At 41.4% G+C, this 25,784-nt stretch overlaps 1 protein-coding gene across 2 annotated transcripts; it reads right to left on the bottom strand.

The window, feature by feature from the left end:
• Positions 1 to 2,224: 2,224 nt before the first annotated feature.
• Kbtbd2 (kelch repeat and BTB domain containing 2) lies at positions 2,225 to 24,667 on the bottom strand. 2 transcript variants are annotated; one of them, XM_034519055.2, is made up of 4 exons: positions 24,529 to 24,667; positions 14,318 to 14,803; positions 6,161 to 6,326; positions 2,225 to 4,899 (listed from the first exon to the last, which is right to left on the bottom strand). In XM_034519055.2, the coding sequence occupies exons 2-4, from the start codon at positions 14,485 to 14,487 to the stop codon at positions 3,364 to 3,366; spliced, it is 1,872 nt and encodes a 623-aa protein (XP_034374946.1). In that variant the 5' UTR covers positions 14,488 to 14,803; positions 24,529 to 24,667; the 3' UTR covers positions 2,225 to 3,363. The 2 variants fall into 2 exon arrangements, with proteins under 2 accessions (XP_034374946.1, XP_034374947.1); XM_034519056.2 differs by having other exon boundaries at positions 24,266 to 24,577.
• Positions 24,668 to 25,784: the final 1,117 nt, after the last annotated feature.

Raw genomic sequence — 25,784 nt, 5'->3', positions numbered from 1 at the left:
TCTGTACAGTCTATGTGTCCTGGATCCACCGGAACTGGAGTTACAGAAGTTCACCATGTGGGTATTGGGAATCAAACTTGCATCCTCTTGAAGAGCAGTCAGTGCTCCTAGCTGCTGAGTCACCTCTCTAGCTCCTGTGTTTTATTCTGTGTATGCCAGGGCATCTAAGGGTAATTTGAGCCCTCTTTGCATACTGTGAGAGACATCCCAATACTAATTTCTAATTTCAAAGCAGAAAAGAACTAGACACAAATCCATCTTGATTGTAGTGAGGATAACTCAAACAAGTAATGAGAACAGCTTGATGTTAGATAATTTGTGGTGCACTTTAAACTTAAATAAAGGTAATAGGTGACCCCTGCCCCCCAGTCCTGTGAGCTTATAGGAGTAGGCTAAGATACAGTATATTTTTAATGCTTCCTTGAGGACGTTACCCCAAATGTAAACAGAATTTAAATCAGAGTTATCACACGATTTGCCAACAAACCAGGGCATTTTGGGGGGTGAAAGTGAATGCAAGCACAAACTACTTTGGCTATCTGATTATATAAAATTAGTTTAAGACAAAAAAATGAAAGAACAAAATAAAGGTTTGAAAAAAACAAAGCCCCAATAAGCAAATCATTTGATGTTGTGAGCCAACATACTTTGAAGAAACTAGGCTAGCAAAGCAAGTAGAGGAAAGGCTTCAGGCTTGTAAGTTGGAAACAAGCCCTGGCTTTATTCCAAGGGTCCAAAGATACAGAGCAAAAGCATGGCTTCTTTTTAGACAGTCTGGTTCAGTGGTAAAAGATCAATGAGGGGCCCTTTGGAGGGGGCTTGCTAGGATGAGGGCCACGAAAACATCTTCCAACTGTCTGTGGTAATGGTTGTACAACTCTAAGTATTTTTAAAAACCACACACCTGTTTGTGCTTTTAAATGGATTATATGGTATAGATTATAAGAATTTTGAAAAGTTGTTTTGTTTTTTTAGACACCATCCCTTTATGTAGCGTTAGCTGTGCTAGAACTCATTATGTAGACCAGGCTGGCTTAGAACTCAGAGGTTCACTTGCTGCTGCTGGGATTAAAGACATATACCACTACACCCAGATAGAAGAGTGTGCTAGTTAAGGTTTTGTTTGTTTTTTTGTTTTGTCAAATTGATACAAACTAGTTCATCTGGAAAGAGGGAAACACAACTGAGAAAATGGAACACCCCCTCCCCCCCCAGTCCCTCAGACTGGCCTGTAGGGCATTTTCTTGATCGATGTGGGAGGGACTAGCTCACTGTGAGCTATGCCATCTTTGGGCAGGTAATATTGAGTTCTGTAAAAGTAGGCTGGGCAAGCCATGAGCAAGCCAGTAAACAGCACTTCTCCATGACCTGTGCTTCAGTTCCTGCCCCTATTTATCTACATGACAGATTTGTAAAGTATAAAGTGAAATTGCTTGTGGTCATGGTGCTTTACTGCAGCAACAGACCAAGATAGGCCTTGATGTGCCAAGAAACGGGGTGTGGTATTTCAGTGGTTGGAAGCTCTTCTAGCATTTGCAGACACCCTGGGTGCAGTCTCCAACACTTTAAGGCCTGAACCAACAGTACTCAAGCACGATGCTTTACTCTCTCAAGAGGTGTTCCTAGAGGCCAGAAACCCTGCTCTATCTCAAGCTTTTAAAAGAATACCCCAGAGAATCCTAACAGTTCTCTTTATCTGCAGACATATCTTAAGACTGCTATACCTTAAGCTGGGCATAGTATCCAATCTTACATATACCATTTTCATGCCTTTATTATAAAAAGCTTATTTCATAGATTAGACTGAGTAGGAGATCAACAATTATGGGGGCATATGTTACTTAAATGTGGTTCCTCTATGCCATAGCAAGCCTCAAGTGAGTTGTTTCTAAGTGACTAACAGTTATGTATCTTATTCAGTACAAACCTGCAGCAGTTTAAAGGGACAATTTGCATCAATTTAAAACCTGAAAACTGTTTGTTTCTATAATGCTCTATTTAGTATTTTCAAACCAAAACTGATGTTGGAGGATGGGACTTGAGAAAAGTAAGACAGCAGTGAAAGGGGATCAGTCCTTCTGTGTGTGTGTGTGTGCGCGCACGTGTGATTGTATCTCAAATAGAGTTTTGAGAAACCACCTATAAGTACCTAATCTGGCCCGGCAAAACCTCAAATAAAAGCATAGCAAGAGCACTCCCATCACAAAAGAAAAAAAAACAGATATTGATTATATACAATTTATTTAATAAATTAATGTCATTCAAAATACAGTGCCAGAGCATTACGCAGTTGAACGTGCCAGCCATGTTTGTCATGAGGCACCCGTGCTCATGTTACATTGGTGGCGCCCCACTACTGCTAGTGGTTCCTGGGATTAATGCCAGAGCAGCGCTAGTATCTGCTCCTCTGCACAGTGCAGACAATTCCTGCACGGTTCACCTTCCTAATCCTAGCCCCCCAAACATACACACATCAGGTTAAAAAAAACACACCTATTAGATACCTACACACAATCACTCTACAGTAATGCTCGTTATTAAATTAAGATGTAATGACCTGGTTAATCCACTCTAATCTTTTTAAGATGGAGAACTACATCAGCAGCAGGTGGTTATATGCATGAGCCAACGTTAATGTAATATAGGAAGTGGAGACAGTTACTGATTAAAGCTCCACATAGACCCGCACAATGAGGGACTAGCAATTCATTTGCAAGCCCAGCAACGTAAGTCCACACCTGGCAAATGACCAGCTGACTGGACAACCTGTATTCTAGATAGACAAGTGTAAGTCAGTGGGAAGGGAATACATGCACCTAGTAGAACAGTGAGACTGATCCTGCAGTCACAGCTTTCCCTGTGTAATACCATGTATAGCAGATCTTGCTCAACAATAGTATAGGATTTAAAAGACATTTCTATACCAACATGAACATTAGTGTTAAGTGCAGCGGAATTATACTTAAAAAAAACTATATTCCAGGGCTTTGGAAGTACGGGAATTCATACATATACTAAAATAATCTCGGCACAATTTTGAGATACCACACTGGGAACAGGAGATTACTTTTAAAAGTGAAGTTCTGGACTGTACATACACAGGGCTAACAATGTTAGATAATCCAGACTTATGCTCACATGATACACTTAAGTTTCTCAGTTATCAAATAACCTATTTCATATTACAGAAGCATATCTTTCTGTATGACACACTGATATATATTATACTGATGCAAATATTAAGTAGGGCATAAAAATAAAATGTATCAAAGATAGATTTTTTCTGTACTCACACACTGTCCTTTTTTATCCTCTGGTTTAGCAATGGACATCACAAGTTCAGCACGTGCGCCCTCCCCTCCCCTATACAGGCGGAAGTGCGACCATCTCTCCATCCAGTTCAAACTCCTCTGTCCCATCTGGTGAAAAAAGGTACGTTGGTGGCTTCCATGGAGACTCTTCCAGACAGGACGGATACAGCTTCCCCACAGTGCACCGAAAGTCTCTCCCTAGGTCCCACAGCACACGCTCAGATATATGCTGCCGCAGAGTCCACCGGTCCAGCTCCACGTCATACTGGTAGGTGACATACTTAGCTCGTTCATTTAAGTGAGTTTCTCGCATAAACACACAAAGAGAATTTGAAATCACAACAGCTCTAACACAGGGATCAGAATACCTTTTAGCAGGGATGTTGGCTGCCATTTTCCATTCATTTTTATTCACATCATAAATTTCCACAGTTACTGAAGACCCATCTACAGTGCCAGAGGGGAGTCTTATGCCAGAATTGGTAGCAATATGCAACCCTCCAATATAAAAAATTTTATCACCAAAAGCTGCAGCTGAAGCAAAAGATCTGCTAGTCTGCCTCATGGCCATTTCTACCCACGAGTCAGACCTTGGGAAGTAACAATACATGAGGTTTAACGTCATCACATAGATGCAGTCGTGAACCACAACCGCCGCACTCCACTGCCACGCACAAGGCAAGGGGCTCACCATTGTCCACTCATCCTTCTCCGTGTCATATCGCTCTACAGTCCTCCGGTTGAGTTCTCCACCAACACTATCTCCTCCAATTGCATAGATATAGCCTTCACAGCAAACCAAAGATGGCTTCACACGGACAAAGAGCATCGGTGTCTTTGGAAACCAGGTATTTTGTTGTGCATCAAACCAGTAAAAGCAATTCACAGTTCGGAAGGCAGTCTGCAGTTTACTGGTTTTACTGTGATTTGTTTTTGTGTTTTTCAGGGGCACTTGGCCCCCTGCTATGTAAATATCATTATCGGGGGTTACAACTGTCCCAACTTTATGCAAATCAGCTGGTGGGCTACATAACTTGTACACTTTTTCTGCCTGGGGGCTGTAACAGACAGAGGAGTACAGACTGCACGGGTTTTCTGAGGCGGCTTCGATGAAGATCACCATCTCCTCCTTGGTCATCCCGAGCCGGGGCTTGAAGAACTTGGGCATGGACTTATAAAGACCTTGAACCACAACGGACTTATCGTTGGGTGGGAGACCTTGAAACCAAGCTCTCTGTGTGACTTCTGAAAGTGCATCAATTCTGATCTGGCTAAGAACCGAGGACAAATACTGGGATCGTGACTCTGTGTTGTACTCCAGCCAGAGCATGGCAGCCTCTCGCACGGTTTCCTCCTTCTCAACATTTAAGTTGTCACTGCTGAGGATGTCTATGAGGAGGTCGTGGGACAGCTGCAGGAAGGCTTCCTGGCGGTACACGGCCGTGAACTTGTGCTCCACCATCCTCTTAGCACTCTGCTTTAGTTCTTCACAGCTGAAGAGGTCAGCGAAACTCAGCAGCCGCACACAGTTCTCTGCATTAATTTTTTTAATTAAATATTCTCGGCAACGCTGTAACACATCTTCTACCTAAAATAAGGGGGAAAAGGATGATTAACAGAAAAAAAATTAAAATGTAAAAAGATGGTGACAATTTGAACCCAGGACTCTGCCCTGAGAGCCATACCCCCATCCTCCAGTTTATTTTTATCTAAGATATCACAGCTTTCCCACAGCAGACTCTCAAGTATCACCAAGTTTTATACATTTGGGGTAAGAGACAATTTCCTGCAATAACAAAATTAGACTTCTAGGCTATACAGTTTTTCATTTTTCCTCCTGCCCAATGGCCTAATTTACCTGTTCTATTCAGGCTGGCTGACTGGCACACACTGGTAATCTCAGATTTAAGGAGCTGTTTCAATTCTCTAAATGCCTACTTAGGGCTGGATCTTGTTTGTTTTCATAGACAGGGTCTTGTTACCAGTAGCTGAGGCTGGCCTTACATTTTCAATCCTTCACTCACTTCCACCTCTCAACTGCTAAGATTATGGCATGGTGCTACCAGGCCTGGCTGAAACTAGTTTCCAAAGTACAAAGCATTATTCCTAAACAGGGAAAGAGATGGGAAAATACCCACACTCCTATTAAAATCTAAAAGGGGAATCTGAGAACTATAGACTAGAACAGTTAATAAAATGCACTAATTATCAATTTTACTTAACTGCTTAATAGGTCAATATAATCCCATTACCATTACAAATATTAAATCTTCTATAAGAATCTTAATCTGTCTATGGTAATTCTATCAAATATGTATGAATAAATATGCTTTTAACCACAAACACTTTTAAACCAATACTTAACTTGAAATCTAAATTCTGAAATGCAAAGTATGAAACTTAACTTATCTCTGTCTCTTCCAGGACAGTTTGGGGTGCCCCTGGAATCTGTGATCCTCCTGCCTCAGCATCCCCAGTACTGTCAGGTGTGTACCACCATACCCAGCTTATTAATTTTTAATTTTAATTTAATTCTGTAACCAAACCCACACAGATTATGACCTTGTGTTTAATACAATGCTACCCCTGGAAAATGGGGGAGAGAACCCAAATTTAATGTTTTTACACCAATATGGCTGTTACTTCGGCACACACCACTTTTAGATTATATGCATGTCATAAACAACCAACTGAAAAAAATCCTATTTATTTAAATTTCACATTTTATATACAAAATTTGACCCATATAAAATCTGCAATAAGACTGTATGGCTAAAGATATCATCAATGAAATACTGTTTCCCGATAAAAATAAGCTACACCTCAACACAGGGAGAGGCCTGCTGTACCTGTAGGAAGCACGCTGTCTCATAGAGCTGCTCTACAGTGCTGTCGTTCACCGCCAGGTTCCCCGTGTATGCGTACGTTATTATCATCTGCAAGGCAGCAGCATCCACATTCCTCAGGTGCACATGTGTCTGCTTGCTTTCACTAAGTCCACTCATGAACATGGCTCTACAGGAGACACAGGAAACAAGCTCAATAAAAGAAAACAAACTAGGAACCACAGGATGCTAATTTAATTAATAAGTTGTTAATTCAAGTTACCTATAAAGAACACTTTCAAAGACAGTGAGAAAATCATATATAATCCAGGGCTGAAGACAAGCCATACAATGACCTGTAAACTATGCTGATGGAGGACATCAAAATTACTTTATTCTTCACAGTCACATAATGGAATACCATTCAGCAATAAAACAAGTATTGATAAATAAATGAACCTCAAAAACATACTCAGTGAAGAAACCAGATACAAAAACCACATATTATTTCATTTACATGAAATGTCAAAAAACTGCCAAATATTCAGACAGCAAGCTGACTGGCAGTTAACTAGAGCTGTGGGAGAGATGAGAAATGACTATAAGCATGAAGACAGGTAACAGAAATGTGTTCAATCAGACAGTGCAAATGGTAGCAGGACTCTGTCATCCTCAGAATCCAGGGAAGATGGCTCCTGGATTCATACCCTCAGCAGCACACAAAAACAAAGATACTAAGTCCTTTAAAAAAAAAAAAAAAAAAAAAGAGAGAGAGGCATATTTGTATAAAATTGGCTCACACCTTTAAATTATTTCCTTACCTATTTATCTATGTACCAACCTGTCTATCTGGGCTGGCCTTGAACTCTGATTCTGCCTCTCCCTCCAGTGCTGAGATTACAGACATGCACTATCACAGCTGGTTCATGTGGTACTGGGGAGCAAATCCAGGACACTGCATACATGGAAGGCATACCCACTCAACTTCAACGCCACGCAGCCCTTTATACCTCAAAAAGCAGCTAGGCTGTAAGGTTTTCTCTCTTAGAACATTTTCTATTTGCAGCTGAATATGTGGTAAGACGCTGCTGAGAGCTAGCTGCACACTTAAAATGGGTGGATTTTATGGTATATAAATTCCACCTGTAAAAAGCTTACGCATCACTAAGTTTCGTAAAAAACCATGCAGCTCCATTACAGAAAGTACACAGGAAACTCTGCTAGAAAGACTGTCACACTGTGGGATGTACACTCAAGTCTTCTGAGTCACTGTCTCGTGTGGACTCTGGCTGTCCTGTTCACACTGTGGGATGTACACTCCACGTCTTCTGAGTCACTGTCTCGTGTGGACTCTGGCTGTCCTGTTCACACTGTGGGATGTACACTCAAGTCTTCTGAGTCAGCTGTCCCGTGTGGACTCTGGCTGTCCTGAAACTCGCTATGTGGAATAGGCTGTGGAATTCAGAGATCTACCTGCCTCTGTTTCCTGCTGAATTAAAGGCATGTACAATGGCTTAGACAGCAACTTTTAAAAGTGTACTTAAAAAATGTTACTTTTATTTACTGTGCATGTCTACACTGTGTGTGAGATAGGGTGCGACCACAGTGCATGTGTGGGGGTCACAGACCAGCTTCTTGGAGTCAGCTCTGTCTTTCCCACAGTGTGGAACTAACTAGAGCGTCTATCTAACTCCACTTGTCAAGCTTCATGGCAAGTGCTGAGCCACCTTGCCACCTCACCTACTAGAATACTTAGCTGGAAGAATAAATATTATTGATTGCACAAAAGAAAAAAAAAGCTCCTGTATGCAGTGAATTAAGAGTGAGTACCAAAACAGTTACTAACTTGTACCCTGTAAAGAGATGAGGAAGACATTCAATTCAGGTAAAATAGTATGGGCAGGGTCATAGCTGAATAAAGTTCATGCAGTAGAAAACTGAAAAGACTAGTAGGTTACAGGCCTTTAAATGGGCAGGTCTGGAAAGGCAGTTCAGTGGTAGGACACTTTGTGTAACATACATCAGGCCTTGGGTTCAATTCCAGTCTCCCCGCTGCCTCTGAGTAATCTTGTAAACAGGAAAGGAGACAGTATTTTGAGCCTGCATTAACCATGATGAACTCTTCTCTAAGATGAACCCTCTACACACAAACAGAGCTCAAGAACCAAACATTGAAGACTAGAAGAGTGGCTATGAAACCAGAGCAAGCATTTAGCTGGAGACAGACGATGCCAGGAGTGAGTACACAGGCTGAACACAGAACAGGATACTCGGAAAGCAGATAAGAGTCAAAGCTACTTGTTTACTTTCAGTAAAATACCTGGAAAAAATGTTAACCATTAACAAGTTGTAAGGCCAAGAAGGAAAGTTGATCATTGGAAAAAGGCAAGTCAGGCTGAGCATATGTGAAGACCAGTTGAGTCAAAAGGAAATAGTATAATTGCCAGTGAAGAGTGCAATAATAGAGGAACACTGGAGGTCAGGCATTAATGCAGGAGCCAGGACTCGGTACAAAATGGCCAGTTACATAAAGAAGATTCCTCCTACCTCCCCCACTCCAGAAAAATTCAAGAAAACCATACTTAAGAATTCCAGTTTAAAAAATACAACACTGTAGTAGAACTTAGTTTTTTGGTTTTGTTGTTGTTTTCTTTTCTTTTCTTTCTTTCTTTCTTTCTTTCTTTCTTTCTTTCTTTCTTTTTTTTTTTTTTTTTTGGAGAAAGGGGATTTGAAAGATTCCTGAAGAACAAACAACAACAAAAACAAAACAAACAAACAAAAAAACCACCAGTGAGACGCACACAACACCACTCAGCACAACTGAGGCGTTGCTAACAAACTGTGGAGCCAGCTATCTGGAAGGCTGAGGCCAAAGCTGGAGAACTCCAAGTTCAAAGCCAGCCTAATTTTTTTAAATTTTCAAAAATTTAAAAGGGCCAGCCACTAGGCGAGAATTGCCTCTTTCCATCTACAGACAAATTACTGTCCAGAAAAGGACACACTTGCAGAATAGTCGACTGATTATATCTGCCTAGACAGAGTAATCAGTCCTTAATAATTCTGCATCACTAATGTCTGTCAGATGATTCTGGGCCAGAAGGCTGAAGATTTGATGCTCCAATGTTTGGGAGTATAGAGGGGCTTTCCAGGTGTTCAGCTAAGTTTTAGAAGCTATGCTTAGTGCTTCCCATAATTTCAGTTAACTCAGCCATTCTAGATTTCTGACGGGGTTGAAGACCTATAGTCTCATAGCCAATCCTGGCTATTTACTTTGAGAGAACAGATCTGAGTGGACGGTTTTCAGCTGACATTCATTCTAAAGCCAAGAAAAAAAGCCAGGTTCAGAACTAAGTGCTTTAGTTAGGAGAGATTGCAGAGGTTCTGGTGAGTCATCAAAATGATGGACTGGGTATTAGGACTGTCTTGTACCTCACCGGTACAATTAGGAATAAGTATGCTCTAATTGCATTTTGAGAGAAAAGTTTTATTTTAACAGGAAGGATGAAGCTAGGTGATGAGAGAGAGAAAGAGAGCGAAGGGGGGGGGGGGCATGGAGGCAGATGTTCACGTGTCTCCACCAGTCAAAGATAGTTGATATATCTAGGTTTGGGTATTGGGTTACACTTCTGATTGAGCATTACCAAACTTGTAAAGCCTTTGATCAACATTAAAAAAAAAAAAAAATGTATAAAAGCAAAAAGGAAGAGGGGGAATGGGATAGGGCTTTCTAGGGAGGGGAAATGGGAAAGGGGATGGCATCTGAAATGTAAATAAAATATAAAATAAATAAATTTTTAAAAAGGGGGGGCCAGCATATCTCAATGGGAAAGTCCTTGCCCATTAATCTCCAGTAACTATAAAACACAAAACAACAACAACAATATAAATACAGCTGTTGCCAGGCACAGTGGCTTGCACCTGTAAACCCAGCAGCTGGGAGGTTAAAGCAAGAGGATCACTGGGTTCAAAGCTGGCCTACATCAGTCCTAAGAACCAGACGACAGCTGTGCTGTGGAGCAAAGCCCTTCATTTGGCCTCTGTTTCAGCTTCTGTCTCAGGTCCTTCGCCTTGGCTTCTTTCTTTTCATGATGGACTGTAGCCTAGAAGCTGAAATAGTAGCCCCACTCCCCCAACACACACACTAAAATTACATACTGCAGAAGGACTGAAGTTACTGGTGATTCCTAACACAACACAAAATGAGCAGTAAGGACAGACGTTAAGATCCAACGAGGGAACACAGGCACCAATGTCAATCAGCACGGCCCCCAAGTCCCACCTGAGGCGAAAGGATGAATACAAGTTATCAAGATTGAGTCAGGAGAGTGTTCGTAAGAAAGACACCCAGAACATCTATTGCTACCAGCTTCATCTGTCAGGAGAGAGGAAAGGAAGGAAGGGGGGAGGGAGAGGAAGAGAGAAATATGAATCACACTCACTCAAAACCCTCAAACTGAAAAAGAACCATAAAAACCCTTGAAAAGGAGCACAAGATGAGTGGTTTTCCATTCACCCCAGTAGGAAAGGGGCATAAAGCAAGGATGACAGTGAGAACGGCTACCTAATGCTGTCACTACAACACTCCACTTCAGTAAAGTCACTGTTTCCTGAACACTAAAAATAGCGCAAGCCTAACCAATGTGACCACAGACACTTTAAAAATGTCCCTTTATTGACCGATTGATTGATTGATTGCATTTGTGCCAATGTGTGCCTTGTTGAGTATGTGGAGGTCAAAAGACAACTCGTGGGAACCAGTTTCTCCTTCCTCCATGTGGGTTCTGGAAAACCTACTGAGGGTTGGGATCAGTGTCGAACATGCCCACCCACCGCACCACATCGTCACCCTCTGTCAAAGTTCTAGCCTGGCTTAAAAACAAAGACAGACAAACAAACAAACAAACAAACAAAAGATGGCCTCTGGAAAAGAGCACCAACTGCTCTTCCAGAGGTCCTGCGTTCAATTCCCAGCAACCACATGGTGGCTCACAACCATCTGTAATGGGATCTGACACCTTCTGCTGGTGTGTTTGAAGACAGCTACAGTGTACTCACATACATAAAGTAAATGAATCTTTTAAAAACAAAAAACCAAATAATAAATCACATAATGATGTAACAAGTATCATAAGACTGCTGAGTAATTCTCAAGTAGTAACTCAGTCATTTTGAGTATAAAATAATCAGTAAATTTTACCAAAATAAATAAAAACCCCACAACTAGTTTAAAGACAGAATTTTGGTACTGCGGGTAGGTGGCTCAGTGGGTAAAATGCTTGTTGCACAAATACTGAGGATTTCAGTTCAAATTCTCAGAACTCACTTAAAGGCAGGCCCAAAAGCAACTGTAATCCCAGTTTTCTACAAGATAGAGAATGCCCAGCAAGTCTGGTTTATGTGATGGCAAACAAGGAGACAATCCCAAACAAAATGGGAGATTAAATCTGACACCTGAGGTCTGTCCCTGAGCAATACAAAGAAAGTGGCATGTTCACTCTGCAACACACCATAAACACACATAAACAAAACAAAACAAAACAAAACAAATAAAAGCACAATTAGCTGTGTATGCAACAATCCGGAATTCTGAAAGCAGAATTCAGCTAAAAATACTTGAGACAGATGGTATATTAAGCCATATACCATAATCTACTTAGTACAAACTAGAGACACATAAGAAAAAATAAATTAGTATATTTTCTTCTGTGGCTATAAAACTAGTCCAATCACAATATCGTAATGATATGAAGCTTTAATTATACACATGTACTGAACTCGTCTATGTTCTCAATAAATATAAGCAGTTGCTTTAGGAAGAACATGTTTTCCCATAAAATCATGGAAGCTAAAGAAAGAAACTCTAGGGTGGGAAGATGGCTCAGTGGGTAGGAGTACTGGCTACTCTTCCAGAGGACTGGGTTCTATTCCTAGCACCCATATGATGGCTCACAACCATGTGTAACTCAAGTTCTCCTCTGGCCTCCATGGGCAATGCCAAACATAAACAAAAACATTACAACTTTTAAAAGGTGGCTTGAGTGACGGCTCTATAGCAAAGGCTCTGCCAGGTCCTGGGTTCAATTCCCCCATGGTGGTTCCTAACCATCTACAACTCCAGATCCAAGGGATTGGCCTCTATGAGCACACATGTGGTGCAGACTCAACATGCAGGCAAACCTCTGGTAGACACAAAATCAATCAATCAATAAAAGGAACTGGCTACTAATAAATAATGGAAGCCTTGAAAAATACTGTTGCCTTTAAATCGCAACATTAAACAGTATTAATGAAAGAATAAAGTTGCACTGTCTTCAAAAATCTTAACTCAGGTAAGTAACTTGATAGCACTGAAAAACCATTAAGATGACTTGGCAGGTAAAGACCCTTGCTTGCCAAGCCTAATGACCTCAGTCTGATCCCTGGGACCCACAGAGTGAAAGGACAGAACCAACTCCACATACTGTTACACACACAAACACACACACACACACAAATGTGATTTAAAATTTACATAACATAAAATATATTATTTTTACAGCCACAAACTTAAGAAAACAATGCAGTGGCAACACAGAAAATATTAACAGAATTTCTCTTGCACAGTTTAATATTATAAAAGATGATTGCTAAAATAACTAATTCTAACTATTCTATTTTATTTACAATGCTGAAGCAGGAGAACTGTACAGGTTCACAAAATGAAGACCAACCTGGGCAATAAAAGAAAAAACAAACAAACCAACAAACAAACCAACTCCATGACTATACAAATATCAATCTCTAACAAAAGCATAAAGCTTTTTCCAATAATGGCTTATGACTTACAATTAAGTCATTAAGAAGAGAAAACGTATAAACTCAGTTATCCATTCACTGAACCTATAACCCTGAATCTCTACCACTCGCTAAGACAATGGGTCTGAAAAACAAAAATGACATCACAGTCACGTGCAAAGTTCTTCAATATATAGCATCTAAGTCTTCACTGGAGAGCCAACAAGGTAGAACTGGTGTTGAAACCCAGTAACCACCATCTGTAAAATACACTTGATTACTGCAAATGAAACTGCATGAAAACCCACAACATAAATTGAAACCAAAGTGACAAACAGGCAACAGAAGCAAAGTTTTGTAACAGGAATACACTTAGTATATATTTATTTTCTCTTATTCATCCTGTCTCTTTCAAATATTGAACAAAATTCACTTTAAAGCCAGAGAACAAAAAGCAATGTCTCTACCTTAGCTTCTATTCTCAAGAACCTTAAAGATGAACATCATCTTGAAAGTTTAAAGTTTTATTATTTGTCTGAGATGGACTATAACTCGGAATTGTGAACTAAAATAATTCTCCTCAAAAGAGGAAAAAAAGTTTTATTATTTCTAACAAGCATAACTAAACAAACTTCTAAGTTCTGAGACACAAGAGTACCAATACTGTCACTAGCACTGCATGGAGTCTGGTAAGGCTGAGGAGGTACCACAAGCACAACAGTAACCAAGCTACTAATAAGGTGGCACCTATTCTTGTTGTTGTTAAAGCTAGTATCTAAACAGCAACAATTTTCCCCTAAAAATTATTTGAGTCTGTTGTATAACTCTTCAGTTATAATGGCTGAGTTTCTAAAAGAGTAAATTGTCTATCCTTATTTTTCTTTCCAAGAAAAAGAGTATTTTGAATCTTTCTGAATTCCCACAGTAAAACTTTAGTCAATTTCAACAATTTTTGTGCATTCAATACTTTTGTGAAAACATCATCTGCCCCTTAGTCACACTGGGAAATGCTCTGATAAACACGGCATCTTCTGAAATAAAAATTTAAGTAAAACATGGAGATGGGAGTTTTAAAAACTTTAACATTTTAGCCTTTAATCCCAGCATGCAGGAGGCAGAACCAGGCAGATCTCTGTGAGGTTGAGGCCAGCCTGGTCCCCCTAATGAGTTCAAGGATAGTCAGGGCTACAGAGTAAGATTCTGTCTAAAAACCAAACCAAACCCTAAACCCAAAAGCTTTAACATTTAAAGAATCTGTATTGCTGAAGCACCATTGCAGCATCTCCATGATATACTCGGTGGGTTCCACTGCTCCTCCTGGCACAGCTGAGTGTACACACACACACACAGAGTAATAAAGAAATCTAAATAACACTTTTATTGCAAACTAAACAAAAAACTACTTACCTGAAATAGGAGCTACATGTTGCAAGAACCATTTTATGACAAGGGAATTCAGTGCCCTCAACTATTAACACTATGTCAGTAAATAACTGCTGTTCATAAAACAGTTTCAACTGTTCCAACAAGGACACAGCATATTCGGTATTGATCTGCCTTTCCTCTTGAGTGGACATGATTGTATTCCATTAATATCTCCAAGAGCAGATTAGAAAAGTCCGTCTTGATGGAAGATCAAATGAATACTTCAGAAGTAAAGGAGGGAGTTCATTTGCTGTTATCTGCAGCATTCAGAACAGAACTGACACAGCCACTATGAGTATCTTGTTACAGGCTCACAATCTTTGCTAGGTCATCCTGTGCTACAGTTTTTCAACAGATTCTCCAAACATCTTGCTCAAATTTGCAACTGTGAAGCTCATGTATAAAGGGGAAAAATACAGGAGGTAGATTTTGTTGCAACATCTTATCTTCAGTAGGTTTTTTGCAGAACTAAAAAGAAAAAAGTTCAGTTAGAATATGTAGATCAAGCTTTTAGAACACAATATCTAAATCAACAACCTTTGATATGCATTATATTTATGTGAACTTCCAATCAACTTTAGATATTAGTACAAAAATTAAACAGAAGAAAAATGAATTGTTCAAGTCTATAACACTTAAAATAACTAGGCTGCAGAAAATTAACAGTTGTACTTTAAACTTTTTGCCTTCCATACAAGATATAAGCATCCTAGAAAAATAAGCAAACGAAAAAGCAGGCAATTTTAAGGTTCTTTAAAGAGTTTAAATTGCAAAAGCCAGATCTTTTGGTTATTTAACAGCAACACCTGACTGCAACTTAAGGGACAATCAAGCCTCAAACAGAAGCCCTCTTTGGCAATGGGTGTCACTCTTTGAACATATTCATATGTTCACAAAGACTGCACAGCAACTGGATTCAAACTGTGCTATTTCTAAATTCGCAGAAATTCTACTGTATAGACGCCTGTATATGTAGGTATCAAACATGTATTTTGTTGAGGAGAGGTGAGAAGAGTTCAGAACCTTGCAACATACCAGGCAAGCACTCTTCTACTGAGTCACACCTCTTCTCTAAATTATACACAAGTCTGATAATTTATCTCTTTGTAGTGTGTTCTTTCTTAGAAATGTTTATGAGTGGGAATAACATGTCACATAGAAACATCCTTACCATACAAATTATGTTTTCCAAACTAATGTGGGAACTCAGGTTGTCAGACTATTTGAAGGAAGAACAAGCTCCCTCTGAGACTCTCTGTCATTAAAATGCATTATAAATCACCAATAAACCCAAGTACCCATAAGAAATTAGACATGATCAAATGGGACTTGAAATCAAGACTAGCTTATTTCAACAAATATAATTGGAACAGCTAGCTGGCTAATCTTGACTGTCACCTCACAGTCAAGAGGTGATTTAGAATCACTGTGAAAAAAATCTCTGGGCATGTTTGTGAAGGAGTTTCTAGTTAGATTAATGTGAAAAGACCTACTATAAATGTAGATCCCAGGCTGAATAGAAAGGTCAGTGGGAAGCAGCATCAGTCAGTATTTGCTACATCCTGACAGTGGGATGATGTGAAGCTGCCTCAACCCTTGCCCCCATGGACTATACTCTCAAACTGCAAGCCAAAACAAACCCTTCCTTAATCTGCCTTTATCATGCTTTTAAAAATTATTGATTGATTGATTGATTGATTGTGGTTTTTCAAGACAAGACTTCTCAGTGTACCCAGCCCTGGCTGTCCTGAACTTGCTCTGCAGACCAGGCTGGCCTAGCGCTCACAGATCTGCCTGCCTCTGCCTCCCAGTGCTGAGACTTAAGGTGTGCGCCACACTTGGCTTATCATTTATTTTGTTACAACAAGAAATAAAACATCACTCAATGGGGGAAAACTCACAGCTATGTTCTACTACACAACATTCACTTAATAAAAGAACAAACAACTGGAGCCAGGGTGGTGCCTCCGTGGTTAAGAGCACTGGCTGCTCTCCCAGGACCAGGGTTCAATCCATGTATAACAAGAAATAGTAAAAATTTAAAAACAAAAGTTCAAATGAATTAAAGTTTAATTTAAAAATTATTTGGAACTTAGGATTTGTAACATGTGATGACAAAGGAACCAAAAGCCAGAAAATGAGAGGAAATCCAAATAGGTGGCTACCCATAAATTAACCCCCAAACTACCACAATTTTAAATTAAACAATTAATCCTGAGCTCCAAAATTAGAAAGGGAAGTAATTTTAACTTAATTAGAACCACTGCTTTTTCCTCACAAAGGATCAATCATTCAGGGCACCAAGAGATCACAATGCATCTTCTGCCTAGAACTACACAACTGCCAGAACTGCTAATCCCATACAGACTGTCATGTTTCCAGCAAATTACCTAAGATCACTAGCTCCTACCAAATACAATGCAATGCTCCATGTTACTGATGGTTTAGAAACATTTGCATTCTTTATACCCACAGCCCTTTATACAAAACTCTTAGGATATGTTCGAGAATCTGAAGTTACATATTTTATAGAGGCAATGTGATGCATATTATCCTATACTAAAACTCTCAAGACCTCTAGGGCAGCATTCCAGAGCTCAGCGCATCATCTTTATCAATGGCAACAACATGGAACAGCTGTCCTGGGACTTCCACACCTGAGCTGTGCACAGACCAAGTTCAGGACAATTAACACACAGAGATGCCCAACACCATTAAGTTTTTCTGTAACAAAATTCCTTGCTCTTTAAGAAAAATATAAAAGACATTGGGCTGGAGAGACGGCTCAGTGGTTAAGAGCACTGACTGCTCTTCCAGAGGTCTTGAGTTCAATTCTTAGCAACCACATGGTGGCTCACAACCATCTGTAATGGGATCTGATGTCCTCTTCAGGTATGTCTGGAGACAGCTACAGTGTACTCACATAAAATAAATCTTTAAAAAAAAAAAAAAAAAAAAAAAAAAAAAGCAAAGCAAAGAAAGACATCCTTAATACTCTGAGCCCATTTTGACTTTTGCCTTGATTGGAGTGAGAACCACTTAAATTTAGTGCCTAACTGAAGAAAGATGTCTGTGAGGGTAGATCCTGAGGCAAAGTCATCTCTCACCTAGAGGATGGTTTAATCCACTGGTAGACTCAAATTATGAAGAGACTATTGGGAGACAGTTAAACTGTAAGAACTGGGACCTGATTAGAGGAATAGGTCTCAGGGAAGGGGGTGTTTCTGGGAGTATTTATCTTCCCCTAGCCCCTTCCTGTTACTGTTTTGCTTCTCATCTGCCATGATGTGAGCTGCTCTGCTACCACATCCTCCAGCCATGATGGACCAAAGTTCTCCTCCTTTAAGCTGTTCTCTCCCATCACAGCAGCAAGTCTCAAACACTACTCTCATTATTTACCATGTAACCAACATTTCACCTTTTCTTTCCAACACCTCTTTTGCATATTTTTCTATATCTAAAAATTAAAGGGCTGGTGATATAGAACAATCATAGAGCACATACTTGGCATATTCAAGAGGCTCAATTCCCAGCATAGCAATAACAATCATATATGCCTTATCAACAAAAGTTGATATCCTTTATTGCATAGTAATGATGAAACTGTTTAGTTTTTCAAAAATAAATATTAAAGTGAATTCAACTATTGTTTATTGATTATTTACTATGATTATTTACACTTGAGGTACTGAGAGTTACCAACCACTAGCACTCTCAAATACCAAGTATTTTTACTGTTAACTACAAATCATAGCCAATACTACAAATGACTTTTTTAAAGTCTCTTAAAAACCAGTGAGACACACCAGGGGCAGGCAAAAGAATGAAATGGGTAGCTGTAAGAAGCTGGTACAGAAACATTTTCTCTGAAATACAGATTTCCTTTTAACTGCTGGACTTTTCTAAGGGGCAATGGGGACAAACCTTTCATCTGCTAAATAACCTACCAAGGACACTTCCAGTCCATGGTTGTATTGTTTTAAGACAGGGTCAGCTTAAGCTCCAAACTTGAGCACCGTTTTTTGGGTTATTTGGTTTTTTGTTTTGTTTTTAGTTTGCTGATTTCTTGAGATCTCCATATACAGCCAAGGCTGGCAACTATACTGAAACTCTCTTGCTTCGACCTCCCTAGTACTGGGACTATAGGCCCATACCTCTATGCCCTACTCAAACTACAAATTATTGGCAGAAGCATGGGGCACTTCACTCTATTTTCTACAGAATGAGTAAAATGGGCAGACCCAGCAAGCACTTGTCTACCACTGAGAGCTACTCCCAACGAGAAGGAAAAAATTATTTAGTATCAATCTACTTAAATATTCTGGGCTTTGTCAACATACAAAATTCAGTTACTTAATTTTAAAGTATACTTTCAAAACATGTATTATTACTTCACAAAGACAATATATTTTGGCTCTGGCTTTCACATCTCCATCTCAATGGTAGCATGCAACTGCATGGACTTACCTTTTTTTTTTTTTTTTTTTTCTTTTTTTTAAATACAACTCTATTCACAAAAAAATGAACCATACTTTTACTTTAATCTACTTTTGCTGTTAGTAGCGGTGTGAAACAGTATCTCATGACATATTCTCAGGCTGGACTTCTGATCTTGCCTCTACCTCCAGAGTGCTGGGATGTGCCACATGAAGTTTATGTAGCTCTAGGGCCTCCTGTATACTAGGCAAGCACTCTAACACTGGAACTGTGGGCAGGGTGAGAGGTGAGTTGGATCTCATTATGTAGCTCAGGTTAGCCTAAGGGTACCCTTGCCTCAGCTTTCTGGGGTGCTATGTTATTCCTTTACAATTTTTCAGGATGACTAAAATATATATTGTAGTTTTTGTTACGATATTTTCTTTAGATCATAAAGACAAGGAGTAGCACAGACTTAAATTATTGATAACTGAACTAAATACAACTGTTAGTTAGCCCTACCTGTACATGTTGTACATCCTACACTTCTTTTCAAAATTGATTTTTTTTTGGGGGGGGGGGGTTATTGATGGCTGTTTTTTGAGACAGTGTTTCTGTAGTCCAGGTTGTCTTGAACTGTGTCCAGAATGTTCTCAAACTCACTGTAAACCTCTGACATGAGCTGCCACACCTGCATTTAACACTGCTATTCTGGTTCCGTGGACTTTGGAAATACTTTTGCACTTATATGAGGACCCTTCGTTAAGGCTCCAAAAATCAAGCCCAAAAGTGAAGGAAAGACATCCCTCCCCAGATATATTCACATGGTGAGAAAAGCTGTTATAGATTCAAAAATACTAAGCTAGGAACACAGTGGCACCTGTTATCCTAGCCAACACCTGAGGCATTAAGAATGCCCGAGTCTGAGCTCAAAACCCCACGTCCAAGGAAGAAAACAAACAAAGCCACCACTACCTGATTATGGTGACGCTCACGTGAAAGGCAACGTTTGAGAGGCTGAGCCTAGAAGAGCCTAAGTTTAAGACCAGCCTGGGATACACAGGGATAGATCTTATCTCAAAATCACAGACACAAAGGACAACTGTGGCAGTGTACATTTTAAACTGCAGTACACCAGAGGCAAAGGCAGGAGGCTCTCTATGAATTTGAGACCAGCCTGGTTTACATAATGAATCCCAGGCCAGCCAGGGCTACATAGTGAGACCCTGTCTAAAAAAAGAAAGAAAGAAAGAACGAAAACAACCACTGCTTATAATGAGCCTGTCAGCTGCCATCTCTGACCTCCTAGAGCACCGACATACTTGGACATACCCATATTCAGAGGATACATACTTAATTAAAAGATAAATCTTTAAAAAATTAAATTGTATCCACAAAATATACAATTATTTATCAGTCAAAAGAAAAACAACTGCTGCAAGTGCAGCTGAGTGATAGATAGGGCACAGCCTAGCCTGCAAGAAGCTGTGCAAAGTCCTGGCTTCAAACTGGAAAACACATGCGTGTGTGTACGTACACACACACACACACACACACACACACACACACACACACACACACAGAGAGAGAGAGAGAGAGAGAGAGAGAGAGAGAGAGAGAGAGAGAGAGAGAGAGTGAGAGTGAGTGTCTGGGGTACAAGCTACTCAGAACAATGAAGCAGGAAGACAGCAAGTTCTTAGCCTGAACCACATACATTCTACCATACCACCCAAAATTTTCTCAAATAAATGATACAATGATGAAGGTCTTCCTTTAGGAATCAGGTTACAGGTCAATTGTAGGAAACACCATCTCTTTGCTGCCATCTTCTAGTACTGCAAGTGTCACTACAGAAGGCTGAAGACTTGTTGAAAAGGATCCAAGGCATTAAGGTGTGTGTGCATGTGTGTGTGTGCGCATGTGTGTGTGTGCACGTGTAAAAACACATAAGCTCAAATGACTTTGGGGGAAAGGCCACTTCTGCAACTCCCTAGCGGTTCACCTTAGTTTGTGCATCTACAGAAATAGCATTCTTACACAGCCTTTTCAGGGCCATCCTTGAACAATGCCTTAAACAAAGCACTGCACACATTGTACAACAATTTTTATTAGTCCAATCACTGGTGAAACTTTGTATCCTTTCCCAAAGGCCAACTCTCCATACTTTTTAACAGGCCTAGAGATTTTAGTTACAAGGTCACAGTATCCCAATGCAGCCCCCTATTTTTATCTTTTTTTCACACAGGGCCTCACCCTGTAAGTCAGGCTGTTCTGGAACCCTCTCTCTACCGATACTCTATATATAATCCAGGTTTGTGTTGAACTCTGATCTTCCTGCCTTAGCTTCTCCAATGCCAATAACCCACACGAGCCACGCTTAGTTCTAAATGAAACTTTAGTGAAATTAGTTTTTAAATGTACAGCGTTTTCTGATGGTACAAAGTATGCATTTATCAGCCCAACAAGATTAACCTTGGATGGCTGACGGCAGTGCAGAAAAAGTAAACCCAGAGCCATAACAGCACAGTCATTAAACAAGTGCCTCTTTAAAACCAGTCACTCCCTTTGGAGGACTAAATGGGGTGCCAGTAGCAGCTTCAAGTACTATAGGAAAAAAAAAAGTTGAGAACGTTTAGAAAAGATACTTCATCTTTTTGTTTTATTTTGTTGAGACAGAGTCTCACAGGGGCTGGAGAGATGGCTCAGCAGTTAAGAGCACTGACTGCCCTTCCTGAGGTCCTGAGTTCAATTCTCGGCAACCACATGGTGGCTCACAGCCATCTATAATTGGATCCGACGCCCTCTTCTGGTGTGTCTGAAGACAGCTTTAGTGTACTCATATACATTAAACAAATAATAAAAAAAAAGTCTCACTATGTAGCTCTGGCTGTCTTAGAACTCATTATGAATAACATGCTGGCCTCCAACTAAGAGACCTGCCTACCCCTGCCTCCCTAGGGCCAAGATTAAAGGAATGCACCATCACACTTCGCTCACCATGCAATCTTTAAATGACAAAAGCTACACAAATGAGTTTTGGGTGTTATGCCAAGAAAAGGTGAAAGGGTTTTGAGAAAGGCTGGGGCTATTTTTTTTGTTTGTTCTTTAAATTTATCAAATCTGATACATTTCAGCAATTTTCCCTACTCTAATAAAACTTGGTGCTTAGGTCTGTTCCCAAGTGTCCCTTTATTTCCAAGTTTTATTCTCAATTAAGTTAACGATTCGTACTTATGTAAACTGCAGCAGCAGGACAAGCTCCTACACTACAGTATGATCAGTAAGTTACGGAGAGCCTACGACAGAATAACTGCGCTCAGGATGCCATTCTGGATTATAGCTCCTTTACCTCTCCACTTCACTCAGTCTCAAGAAACGGGAGGAGCATGGCTTATACAAAACTGACCCAAAGTTTTCCATTAACCATTAACACTGTTTTTTTGGGTCAGTTTCTCCAACCACAACAGAAAACAATTACTGACAAGAGAACCAAGAACTGTCTTTATACACCTAATAGTTTAAATTAACTTGTCATTCCTGACACCCCCAAGTTATGTAAGTCTCCTCTACATTCTTGTATAGGAGTCTAAGGGCTAGAGCCCCTAACAATGACAGTGATTATGACTACTAAAATGTGTTTCCTTACAGAAACTAAAGCCATAAACTTTTGATGCTGACTGTGCCCCCTCTCCCCAGCAGGCAGGGGAGGAGATGAATCCTGGTAGCCCAGGCCAACCTTAGGCTACCCAGCAAGATCTTGTCACTTAAAAGACAAACCAAGGGCTGGGGCTGTATGTAGCTCAGTAATAAATGGAGGGTGTTTGCTTAGCATCCCCAGTGTTACAAGAATAAGTAAACCACAAAGGTAAAGTTCTTGGAAGCCCTGCTTGCAATGTGAAAGGCACTACAAGTCACTACTGTCATTTATATGAGTGGAGTAAAGAAAGATGGCCCCAGTACATTGACTCCAATCTCCTATGAAAATCTCTCCTTCCCATAAAATGATCTAAGAACTCCAATCCCACCAAAGCATCAGGAACACCCTCCATACATCTAAGTGCTTGAACCAGCCTGCCAATCAATGCCCCAAGTTACAGAAGTATCTGTTTTATTCAAACTCTGCAATACAGGGTAAGACTGGTGTATAACAAGACACGTTTTAGGACAGCAAAAGCCATCATTTTCTCAGCCCCAACTGTCTTAGGTATGTGGCTGGGAAGGGGAGGGGTCAACTATTTACTAAATAGCATGCAAATCTGTGGAAAACCAGGTATCTTTTGGCCTTTGAGACTGCATTCAATAGACTGCATGCTAGTACCAGTCTGCAACTACAGGTTGAAGCAGGATTTTAAGGCAAGCCCGGGTTACACTATTAACTCAGTTTACCTCAAGAGACAACTCAGGTTTCTAGGAATTTAACAAACATCTAAAACACGTTCGATATTCAAGGCAGAGTAACGAAGAAATGCTCATTATTTCTGCTAGCTAAAAAAGAAAACTCTACAGTGGCCTCACTAATTAATTACTGTTGACTCCTTTTATTTCTGTCATCTCCTTACAGTATTTGTAAATAAAGTTAACATATTTTACAACACCACGCTTATGGAAATAAAATAGAGAATAATTACAGTGCTTATCTGAATAGAGGAAATAACAATGTGGAAACACACGGATTACATACAAAGCACGCTCAATGGAAAAACCATAGTTGCCAAGAATTATATACCCTCTTTAAGATATTTGGCCCTGATCTAAAAGGACTTGAAAAAGCGCCAAACAAAAGAGCAAAGCAGAAAGGTATAACGTTATCAGATAGACGAAAAGAACGGCAACATTTAACATCACAGAGACTGGGAAAAACAACTGACTTGACTTTTCAAATGGACCTTAGATTACAAGCAGGCTGACTAAGAAGAGGCATTCTCAACTGCAAAAGACCTGGTCTATATTACTCAAAATTTGGGGAAGAATTCGCAACTCAAAAGAAATGAAGAAAACAAAATGTATTAACTCACAGAAAGAAAATATAATTTCAGTCAGAGCACACTGCTGACAAGGCTGTTCCTCAGTGTCTGCTCAGTGAGCCAGACTTACAGATTCATGTATAAACAACACGTGACCATCACTCCCCCCCCCAACCCCCGTTTTTACAAAGCTGATATAGCTGTTCACAAAGCAAAGTCCTTCGAGTTTATCTTAATTTCTTGCTTAACTTAAGAGGAGCCATCAAGGAAATTCTAGCGATCTGCAGCCCGGAGAATACGCATTCCTTTTCCTTTAAGTAGCTATAAAATGGAATCTTAAAAGTACTAGGCCAGGAGCTTGGTGGGGCGGGAAGTGGGGGAGAGCACACGCTAACTCAAAACAACCGCAGTACAGCATCGCACAGTCGTCCGTCCGACTTAAGCAGTTCAAATCCATGATTTCCGTCTAAAGCAAACAGGTTTCAAAGGGCAGCTTCCCCTTCCCACAGCAGCGCACAAGCAGGCCGAGGACAAGAGGATCCCGGCTAACCTGGCTAACTCTGGGTTACCGCCGAGAAAAAGAATATTAAAAAAAAAAAAAAAAGGCAAGGACGCGGTTGCCCTTCTCCGGCTGCCGCGACACGAGCCGGGCAAAACAGCTCTGCCTCGGAAGGACGCCGCCCCGAGCCCCGCAGCTCGCGCCAGGCCGCGCCGGAAACACCGCGCGCTCGGCGGAAGCGCCCCAGTTTGAAAGCCGCCGCCGCCCCGGGCCCACAAAGGCCGCCCGCCTCGCGCCCGATCGGGCGGGCTCACCTCGGCCCCGGCCGCCCAGCTCACCGCGCCGCTCCGCCGGGCTGCACTCACGCGGCCACACGCACGGCGGGGGCGTGGCGCTGCGGGGATCCGGGCCGCTCGCTTCCGCCCCCGCTTCCGCTTCCTCGCGCCTCCTGGGCTGGGCCGTCACGGCCTGCTGCCCGCGCCCGCGCCCGCGCCCGCGTCCCGGCCCGCTCCGGCTGCGGCTCTGCCGGCTCCCAGGGGCCCGCGGCTGGACCCCGCCTTCATCTGGCTCACCGCGCCCTTTTCCTTGGCCCCACCGGAAAGCCAAAACAATCGGTGCCGCGCAGGCGCGGGAAGGAAACGGAAAGCAGGAAGGGCGGAGGCGGCGCGAGGTGACGCTGGCGTCTGTGTCGGGGCTTCCCGGGCTGCCGCCGGGCAGCCAGGGCGCGTGCGCGGAGCGGGGGCGCGGGGTCGCGGGGTCGCGGGGGCCACCCAGCCTCAGGAGTGACCTGGGAAAAGCAGTTCCCGAAGTTCTCTTCAGCGCCACTTGGACTTCTGTGCAGCAGCAGTTGTTCGTCTTTGAGGTGTCTACCGGAGATACAGACACTGGCAGGCCTGGCCGGAGTGGGGGCCAGTATTACACCCCGGGATGTTGAAGTTAGGGGAGGAGGACATTGGACCGTTCGCCCAATGGGCTCTGTTTCCTTACTTCCAGCCTCCAACGCCTTCGGACGTTCAGTTTGCTACGGCCTCGGAAGTATTGGCACCACGGAGATAGCCTGCAGTTTGGAAGCAAATGGGTGCAGAGGACGGTCTCCATAAGTGACGCCTCCAGCCAGTACTTACTGCAATGCAGCAGACGTCCTCCGTGCCCCAAATTTCAAAGCAAAGCCTTGAAGCAGCAAGTGCTTGTGGTCTGAGCCTGTTTTATAACTCGCTGTGGCTTGTTAGCAAGCAAAAATGTTACCGATTTGCTTAAAGATAACATGCAACAAAAGCAAAACAAAAAACCGTTCAGAATCGCCTACTTCTTACTAACTTCCACCGTTAGAACAAATCCAGTCTGGAGAATAGGGATGACTACAAGATTAAAAAGCGTTAGGTAAAGGGGCAGACACCTCTAGTCCCAGCTGGCAGGAGGCTGGAGAAAGGATATTAGAAATTCCAGGCTGTCCTTCGCTGAGTTTGAATTTTAACCGGAGCCCATGAACGACATGAGACCATTTCAAAGTACTGGTTTGGTGTCTGTGTGTGTGTGTGTGGGGGGGGGGGGGGTTTAACGCCCTCAGAAA

The sequence above is a fragment of the Arvicanthis niloticus genome, chromosome 15, assembly GCF_011762505.2.
Source record: "Arvicanthis niloticus isolate mArvNil1 chromosome 15, mArvNil1.pat.X, whole genome shotgun sequence".
NCBI lineage: Eukaryota > Metazoa > Chordata > Mammalia > Rodentia > Muridae > Arvicanthis > Arvicanthis niloticus.
The sequence above is the reverse complement of the archived record's forward strand: the minus strand, read 5'-3'. Positions and strand labels throughout refer to the sequence as shown.